The 9,623-nt window shown below is 40.2% G+C and overlaps 1 protein-coding gene across 4 annotated transcripts; it reads left to right on the forward strand.

Moving 5' to 3' along the window:
• Positions 1 to 125: 125 nt before the first annotated feature.
• On the forward strand, positions 126 to 3,545 carry si:ch211-107p11.3 (myb/SANT-like DNA-binding domain-containing protein 3). Of its 4 annotated transcripts, none has more exons than XM_035536301.1 (8): positions 126 to 146; positions 327 to 590; positions 968 to 1,038; positions 1,113 to 1,289; positions 1,395 to 1,465; positions 1,558 to 1,614; positions 1,700 to 1,762; positions 1,875 to 3,545. In XM_035536301.1, the coding sequence occupies exons 2-8, from the start codon at positions 430 to 432 to the stop codon at positions 1,998 to 2,000; spliced, it is 726 nt and encodes a 241-aa protein (XP_035392194.1). In that variant the 5' UTR covers positions 126 to 146; positions 327 to 429; the 3' UTR covers positions 2,001 to 3,545. The 4 variants fall into 4 exon arrangements, with proteins under 4 accessions (XP_035392194.1, XP_035392197.1, XP_035392196.1 ...); XM_035536304.1 differs by having other exon boundaries at positions 1,113 to 1,238; XM_035536303.1 differs by having other exon boundaries at positions 968 to 1,035.
• The last annotated feature ends 6,078 nt before the right edge of the window (positions 3,546 to 9,623 follow it).

Here is a 9,623-nt window from a genome sequence, read left to right on the forward strand (position 1 = left end):
GAAAGAGTCCGTCTAGTCTCCAGATTTTTCAATCTAGTAATCCCAGTTGGTGTGATGATGTCATACCGTGGATAAACCAATAGGAGAAATAGTGCTCCGCGTCACGTGGTCTTAGTCCTTTGACACCTTTGCCCAATTCGCCCCGGGTAAGTGCATAAACAATTGGGAGTAATGTGGCTATTTAACGTTGCTCAGATTTGGTAAATACTAAAAACGCACTGCCTGATATACCGTCGCTAAAAAAGCGGAGCACATATTTGTGTAGACATTCAGAGTCGCACTCAGTCAAATACACTTAACAAGATATATCTTGTCTCCGTTTCTAGGAGGAGGTCTCGATAACTCGATTCAGACTCAAGTAATCCGGATGGTTGATTTCTGCTTCCAAAGTCAAAAGGAGGTGAAATTCAGCGATGATCATCTCCAGCGATGGCCAGAGAAAGGGCAGCTTTCTTTAGCCAGTTTGAACAAGAGGTTATTTTGAAGACTTTTGAGGAATACAAGGCTATCATAACGGCTAAATGCAACACGGCAGCAGCCGCCAAATCGAGAGTGGAGGCGTGGCAAAAAATAGCAGAGAGATTAAATGCGTAAGTTCATTTGGGATTTTAATATATTTTAAGTATCTGTTTAACTAAATTAGTCAATGCTTAATTAGTCAATGTTTTGTCTAGCAGCAATTGGTTAAAACGTTTCGTGACCCATGTCAAGAAACGGAATTTATTTGTTAGCTGGATAAATTAAACCACAAAGACCTGGATATCGGAGAAACTTGTTCCATGAAATATCCCCAGCCTTCTGACCTTGAATATTGAAAAGTTAAAATGGATGCATTTAATTATTTATGTATTCTTCTTGTTGCAGTCATTAAAAAGGCAGACGTGAATTGGTTGTTATAGCAGATAAGATAATGTACATTTCACACTTGTCACGTTTACATTAATATTTATTTACCTTTTACTTTCAGCTCCAATCCCAGTAACGTCAAAAGAACATGGCAACAGGTCAAAGTCAAATACAAAAACATTGTTCAATGTGGTAGGTGTTTCCATTACTTTTTTGTGGTGTACTATGTACAGCAGTGTATGTGAAACGTGTGCTCTGATTATTAGCAAACAGGAAGAGGGCACAAAAGCAGAGACTTGGAGGGGGATTAGCCATGATCGGTTTCACCCGTGCTGAAGAACAGGGCCTGTGGCAGATCAGAGGGCATCCCAGCAAAGATGGCATTACTTACGGTAGTTCTTCTGAGCAGGCTGGCATTAGCGTTAGGAGCCCCAGTTCCACAGGTAGCTGATTCATCTCATTGCTTTTGGCCTTCACAAAAGTAAAGGTTAATCACTGTTGCATGTATCCTAACCATCAGAGATCTTCAATGTTTAAATGTTTTGCAGAGCCTGAAAGCTCAGGCACTCTTCCACTGCCAGAAGTGACGGTTTTTGATAACGCAGAAGAACCCACGGATGTAAGGAAACACTGCTGTTCTCTGTTTATATTGAGTGTCAAACAAAAGCAGACTGTGAACTTAACAAGATAATGTGCTACTTCTTGGTCCAGCACTCTGATTCAGACCATGACGAGAAGAACATAGTGGTGTGCTCGAATCCTCAAGAGGTATAATTGAATTCTTTAAAGTTTTTATGCTATTGCTGTGGTTTCCCTATGAATTATGATAGACTAAACTCATTCACATCTTCAGGGAAGTGAGGAACGCCAAGAGGAACCTGATCTGGCTGGTCCATGTCACTCTGCTGATGGCGAGGTACCTTCTCATTAAAACAATTGGCAGCCAAGTTGTCCGTGAGAGCATTTTTTTTAATGCCCACCTTGGCGCCACAACATGCTGCGGTAAGTCATGAGTACTGTCTTTTCAGCGAGAGGACGATGTGACCTCCCTGTACAAGCGCTACCTCAAGCAGGAGATTGCGTACCGGCAGCTAAAGATGAAGAAGCTTGAAAAGGAGATACAGCTGCTTGATAAACAGTTGGACGTAAGCTAGACCCCACGAGGTTGTGTTCCCTGGAAAAATGTAACCTAGCACCAAGCGTGTCCACTCCTGATGGACCATGGTCCCATGGTCCTCGGAGCAGCTCCCCGTGAACTGGGCTTCTCAAACTCAAATCTTCGAGAGCTTCAAGCAACACTGCCTGCGTTAGTTTTCGGCCCTCTGCAGCACACGCGACTTATCTTGAGGGTTAATTGGTGCCTGGAATCAGGTGTGTTGGAGCAGATGGGTATGAACCACTGTCCTACACAATTTCAAGTTTATCACCTACCTGAACAGACCTGACTCAACTCATGAGGAACTTAATAAAGTTATGAGCAGGATCAGGTGTGTTTGGGCAAGGAAATGTGTACAGGGAGGACTAATGGGAAACCCTTTTCTAAGTGGATTTAATGACTTGGGATTGTGGTGCAGCGTTGAGTATCAGCAGTGCACATTGTTAATCAGCTCTTAAAAACTGAAATAGTCGTCAGACTGTCTTTAAAGGGCTTCTCATTCAGGTCAATATATCAGAATTTCCCCTAAGATACTATAGTGTATCCTAAAATGAAAGATATAAAGCTAAGTAAAACAGCGGTAGATGTGGTTACAGTTTTGGCTTTCATCTAAAACCTTATTTTTATCTGCATGCTAAAATGTGATCAGCATGTCCTAACGTAGTACAACTTTTCTCTTGGTTCAGAGGAAGTAACTGGTATCACTGCAGTCAGTAGCTGCTGTTAATGAGTACACTATAACCCCCACCTTTGATCAAATCCAAAGAGTGCAACAGCATCCCCAAATAAAAATTATTTAAATTTATTCTATTCTATAAAAGTACAAAAAATTGAACTAAAGGAAATAAATATTTGCGCCAGTATTGAAAATGCTGATGCGGTTCGAATCAGCTGTGGTCAAAACGATATGTAGATGTTGACAAATTGTGCATAGCTATATATATATGTATTTTTGCTTTAGTCCGAAAATGTACACTCTTCAAGTGAACAATATCCAATATATGTAGCTAAAGTGGAAGTAAGTTATAGGAGCAAGGTGGTGAGAAGTTTTAATAAAGTAGGTAGTGAGTATATAGACTTATTACATTTTTCTGAGTACTTTAACTAATAAATATGTTTATAATTATGACCTGGGTAATATAATTGGACAAAAATGCTATAATGAAGTTGATTCCTGTGACATGAAAAAATATAGGTGATTCATGACCTAATGAATTAATGGTTTAGAGTAAAGACCCAGTGAATTTGTATGATGCACAGGTCATGTATGCTATGATCTGCACTTCTGCCTGCTGTGCTGCATCCTTCAAGGGGCATGTGGGCGAGAGCCGAGGTGCGTTTGTGTCTGATCCACGCTACAGGGCCGCGCATCTCAGTGTTTTGACATCATTGCTGATGCATGTGCTCATATATGTTCTATACTTATATGTTCCATATATGTAAAACACCATAAGGAGGCTTCGAAGCAACAGGTTAGTACCTCAACTCTCTTTTTGTCCATGTTTACAGACTCATCCATGAGTTTCCAATAAAGCTATTTTGATTGCTGTTTTTATTAAAAGACCTGTGGATGTTGTGTATCATTTTATTGGTTCTCAGTGTATTTCATGAAGCACTGTTTCTCCAATAGATAAGCAGATGTGTTCTCCTCTTATGATGAAAATCTTGCTTTCTCAAAAAAACATGCAGATATTTGGGTCAGTTATTGAGTCTAAGCTCATTAGTTATGCAGCAAACTTATTATATATTAATTAAACCTAAGCTAACTGACCATTTTTTTCATGTTATAATGATGGCAGTAAGCAACTATTAAACCACATCAGTTGAGCAGAGAAGAACAGAAGTAACACTGTGACCAAGACAAAATCCGCTAGGTGGCCAAAAGTATGTGGGCATCTGTGTGTCACACCAATAGGAGCTTGTCTGATGACCCATTCCAAAAGCATGGGCATTGATATGAATTTGCCCCAACACCACCCTATGTGGCTATAACAGCCTCCACTCTTTTGAGATGACTTTCCACAACGTTTTTCGAGTGTGTCTGTGGGAATTTGTGCCCATTCAGTTAAAAAAAGAAGACGTGTTCAGTAGGGTTGAGGTCAGGACTGCAAGCTACTGGAGTTGTTCCACACAACACTTTTCAAACTATGTCTTTGTGGATCTCACTTTGAAACAGGCAAGGGCCTTTCCCAAATTGTTGCCACAAAGTTGGAAGCCTACAGTTGTCTAATGTCATATGCTGTGGTGTTAACATTACCCTTCAATAGAATTAAGGAGTCTGACCCAAAACTTATAAAACAGCCCCAGACCGTTCTCCACCAAACATTTGGTGTTATGCTAATTATTATTATTATAATAATGATATAAGGTTTGTGCGCAGCTACTCTAGTTAGAACCCTTTTGCTGTTTTTCTATTGAGTGCATGACTTTGTACCTAAATTTAAAAGCCTAGCAATGGGTGTGTCTGAAACACCTGAACTATATAATTAGGAGGGATGTCCACATACTTTTCGCCATATAGTTTAGGCACCTATGGTCTTTTTCTTTATCCCATAGAACCAAATCTAGCATATCCACTCCACCTAAACTGAACTTTGAATAATGCTGTCTTGAGTAGTGGCTTTAGAGACATGTACATTATGGCAGCTTTCATCTTGATTTAGCCTTTTTAGCGCAACTTCTTAAGCAGTACTGACTTATTAGCACCAGTCCTGAAAGAAGTACTGACTTGCCTGGGGAAATGACATCCATGCTCCAAACACCTGTTTCAAGCATTCATGGCTGTGATAATTAGTTGATAAGCTGGCTCGCATGTGACATAACACAGAAAACACTAACCAGGGCATCAAGTTTCAGGGTTGGGGAAATGAACCACGGGTGTAGAAAAGCAAGCAGCTCTTGTTGCAGAGAACTTTGACAAGCCTCCAGTTATATAAAGGAAAAGCCAAAAAAAATCTTACAGGACTACAATTCCAAGTTTCTTCTACTAAAGACCAAATACAAAGCAATTGAGTTATCATGTAAACTATGTGTAGTTGTGATGGGTAATAGCTGTAGTCATTTCAGCCTAATTTCTTTCAAAATGCCTCTGGGTTTAGACGAAGTCATTCTTCCAGTTACTGGGATTGGAGGGTGAGGGCACTCTCAGGAGTTGCAGAGACATGGACAACGAAAAAAGGTGCATTATTAAATATATTTAAACCACATTCATAATCAAACATAAGCACCATGGCTGACAGAAGGGCTTAAAGACAAGGCTTACACAGTTAAAGCAAACTCATAGGAGTTTTTGAGTGCTTTTCTCTTGAAGGAAAAAGGTGTTTTTTCTTTGTACCCTGTTACTCTTTCCTCTTTCTTTGCAACTCAGAGGATAATAATTAACTACATTTGTCTTGGGCATTCAAGATAAAGAAACTAAACTGATCACCACTGAATGTTATCACAACACAGTGATAGTCAAATGTATCCATTGTTCATTGGGCTTTTCTTCTTCTGGACAAAATGTGCAAACAGCTAATATTTACCACTCGGCCAATCATTTAGGTTCTCTGTGGTTTCACATGGTTAGCTTTGGAATGTTAAAGGTGGACCGTGCTGCTGACCAGTATGTAAGTACCGGGAATTACACACAGACAAGGCGTATACCCGTTTTAACCGTCAAGATACATTTCCCTTGAAACCACATGAGGGCGCCAAATATCCACTGTGTGTGGACTGTTCTCTTGATTCCAAGATTCTTCAACGGTTTACATTTTATACACCTAGCGATGGGTGTGTCTGAAACATCTGAGTCTGCAGTCATAGTCTATTTTCAGGCACACACTTCTTTGAGGTCAGTTTGACTGTGTCAAAAATATTGTTAAGTAATAATTTCAATACACAATTATGTTGGCTTCAAAATTGATGTGTATCTTAATAATGTGCATCTACAAAATGTATGTGTATCTTATTATTAATTTTAAAAAATAATTTGACTTTACCTGAATTAAATTTTAGCCACCAAACATCACTCCTTACTCTATTATTTACTTTATTGTTTGATTTATTTTGGTTTTATTTATCATTTACAGTGTGTGTGTGTGTGTGTGTGTGTGTGTGTGTGTGTGTGTGTGTGTGCAGTTGATGGGGGATGTGGTTATTGTTTATAGTATACATGTAGATCAGAGATAGCCAAAGAGATTAACTGATTAAGGGGATGTGTAGGCTGTCAGGTATGCCTACCCTCTGCACTACACGTAGGCCACCACCTGCCACTCAAATCTTTTGTTTTCTCTCTCCCGCTCAACTGTCCACAGCTCTGATCTCAGTCAAAAGGCACATGTGAAGCAAAAACTACATTTCCCATCATTCTGGAGTTACACAGCTCTGTATGTTCTCTGCCTTGGTCATTTCTCAGAAATTACTTAAACCTGCCTTCATTGCATAGTTTTTGAGAATTAAAGCATAGGTTACATCAGTGTATTCTGGGTGGAGGTCAATAAATTCTACTAAGGAAGTAAGTAAGCTTAACCTAACCTGTCAGACATTTCAATAACACTTTTGGAGGGTTAACAAAGCCAAGGTTAATCAACAGACATTTGACACACTTCTCTGTACTGTATTGTGTATGTGTATGGAAGGTATGTGGGCTGATACTGTGGTTTTACTGTATAAGGCTGATTCCGATGGCAGAGATTCAGGCTCCTAGCAGTTGAGTTGTTGCCTTTATGCACCAGGTGTCCAGGTGTGTGCTGGGATAGGACAGCCATTCAAATCAAATTATCGTCATATAACTGTATAACTCTCTCTCTGTTCATTTCTTGACTAATATATACAAATTCACTGGACACATTTATTGGTTACTCTGCTGTCTGTACTCCCCCCCCCCCCCTCCCAACACATCAGCCAGCTGGATTGTCACACAACGCAAGAAGGTGGAATTGACTAACTTTTCCCTTGTGCATGCAAGCCAGTCACAGGCTGCTCAGTTTCACAAGGCTGGTTTCATGGTGATGCATTCTGACTGAGTCTTGAAAAGGTTACAGTCATGAGCATGTTAAAGGTGCAGAGATGGCTGCATGGAAAACAATTGTCCTCACTGCTCCTTCTGCACGGTAACCTGCAGAACGTGTTAAAGTGACAACAACTACAATAACAACTACAACAAAACATGGCGGTTTGATAGAATGTGATTGCACATCAATAATAACACTTCTGGGTAACGTTTTTCTAAAGGAAAAGACGTCATTGTAATGCTTAGAGGTTGGCGTTGGATGTTTATTATACACGCATAGAGGGAATAGCCTGTGTTTTTGCATCAGTGTCTCAATGGGTGACATCTGAGAAACATCTGAGAACAGGGTTAGAAAATCCCAAAGCATATAAATCACAAACTACAAAGCTAAGGAAAGACAGACAAATTTCTGAATCCGTTTTTATTCCTCGGTTTCTTGGAAATGCACATAAAATGGGCAATACAACTCTGACGTTTGTGGAAATCGATAACACCTGTAGACCGAACATATTTGTATCAGCCCCGGTTAGACTTTAGCCCTACAGCGGTCCAAAACAGCTGTGTACGGTCGTTTTGAAATAATTTGGGTTAGGGATAAATTGCCATCGTATGGGAAAATGGACATAATTTCTTAGAGTGCAGTTCACGGTTAAAGCTTGTCGTAGCCAGGACAGTGATGTTGTTTGTTAGTTTCTGCAGCTTTTCATTTCGCAAAAACAATTGCGTCAAAAGGTGTATTTGCAGTTGTCTGAGGCTATTAGATATGGCTCTGCTAACGTTAATATTTAGTGAGTCACGGCAATGTCATTTTAAGACTGGATTAGCAAAAGGCTGAACTGTTTTAAGAGATAAATGAAACAGATCAAATCAACTGGCTCAAATGCCCTTCATTTGTGCCAAACGCCACTTTTTGGATGCTTAATATTTTTCGAGTTGCATTGTGTAACCAAACATACAGATGTCATTTTCCCGCACTGCCAAGTGTATAACCTCCGGTTACTCTGATTTCTCCCCCTGTTGCTTTCAGGGATAATCGTTTTCTTATCAACAAGCTCATTGTCTTATTTATCTTGAAGGCATTCTATGAAACCTCCATACGATATGAGCTTTCCTCTCTGTGCCAACTCTTTCTGCGGAAAGTGAGGAGTGGCTTGTTCGTTTCGGTAAGATCCCGCTCGCGTTTCCACCCCGTGGGCTCCGAGCCTGGCGAGGATGTAGCCCAGCACCTCGCGCTTGGCACGTCCTCGTGCTGTTTCCCGGGATTGCCGTTTCTTTGACGTCAGCCGACTCCGTACACCTCGGGCCTCGCAGCGCTTTTTCGAAAAATAATCACCCCAGATTTCTTGGCTGAGGCAGAACACCAACGGAAAAACTTGGCCCCGGTGTCACTGGATGTTTGGTCAACAGTTGTCTTTGCTTCTTGGGAGTCGGCATACGAGGGAACTCGAGAGTTTTCAGATACACTCGTTCTCTCTCTTTTTAAAATAAAAATCAATAGTTGTTTATGTGCACTTTCTGTACTTTCTTTAGCGGCACGTTTTTCCACAGAAAATAGTTCTTTAAAGGTTGTGCAATAACAAAATTGGGACCTTCACACTGATTAGTAATAAATGTTTTGTCTTACCTTGTAGGCCTGCTCTTCATAGAAAGAGCACGACACGTGGCGGTGGCCTGGAAACGAAAACTCTTTGAAGCTTTATTTTCTCCATTACTGTAAATAATGGCATCAACGTAATACCGTCATTTTATGAGTTTCTCTGACGTCACCAGAAAAAACATGTGTTGAAAATGCATATGAAATGAAGGCTTATGTAGACAGAGTGGCTTTAAAATCCCAGAGAGAGACAGAATCTTCTGGATAATTACAAGTTTCATCCAACATCACCAAGTTACCGGTTTTCATTTGTTTACTCAGAGGGTATCATATCAAGTAAAGTATATTTGGATGGTTTTCAAAAACCAATGAACATTATGTAACTTTTAACATGCAGCAGTACACTGTCGTCCTTTCTTATGCAGTCTGACCAAGTTCTCCTATGTGTTTGGTGTCCTGGTAGACACTCCATCCACTGTTTAGCCAAGGACTACTGACGTCTTCTTGTGCTTCATGTACAATACTTGCATCACACCGTGACATAAGTGAGAACACCCATTTTTATCTGATGCAGAACTGTGATTGTGTTCAGCCATTCCCAACTAGCTCTGGTCCAAATCCGGTTAAAGCCAGTCTTATTGTATACAACATGCTTCGCTGGTTCCTTGCCTCTGGGTGGTGGTTGGTGTCACGTCTACCTGATCTCTATCTTTTGTGATGGCTAGCTATGGGAGGGGAGAGAGATAGATTGGTAGGGACATTTATATGTGTACCATGTGTCTTGGAGAACACCCGTCATCTGCGCCTCATATTATTAGATTGTGCTTGGTAGTTATGCTGATGAAGCTTATTTGCATGTTATTTACTTTCTTGTATTTGTTGGAGTGAAGGATAAAGTGCTTTTTGTCTTTTGTTGTTTTACATGTCCATGTCTTTTTTTTAATATATATCTTCAATGGCAGAAAGTAGAAAACGTTTACACTTGACTACTTCTATCACAAGAAAATCATCTGAAAAGTTGACAAAAGGCCAAA

The sequence above is a fragment of the Electrophorus electricus genome, chromosome 18 (assembly GCF_013358815.1).
Source record: "Electrophorus electricus isolate fEleEle1 chromosome 18, fEleEle1.pri, whole genome shotgun sequence".
NCBI lineage: Eukaryota > Metazoa > Chordata > Actinopteri > Gymnotiformes > Gymnotidae > Electrophorus > Electrophorus electricus.

Bases quoted from the DNA above. Each gene is read 5' to 3' on its own strand.
- si:ch211-107p11.3 (XM_035536301.1), top strand. From the start codon at position 430: ATGGCCAGAGAAAGGGCAGCTTTCTTTAGCCAGTTTGAACAAGAGGTT. The intron at 1,039-1,112 runs GTAGGTGTTTCC...TCTGATTATTAG, and splicing joins CAAAAACATTGTTCAATGTG to CAAACAGGAAGAGGGCACAA. The intron at 1,290-1,394 runs GTAGCTGATTCA...AATGTTTTGCAG, and splicing joins TAGGAGCCCCAGTTCCACAG to AGCCTGAAAGCTCAGGCACT.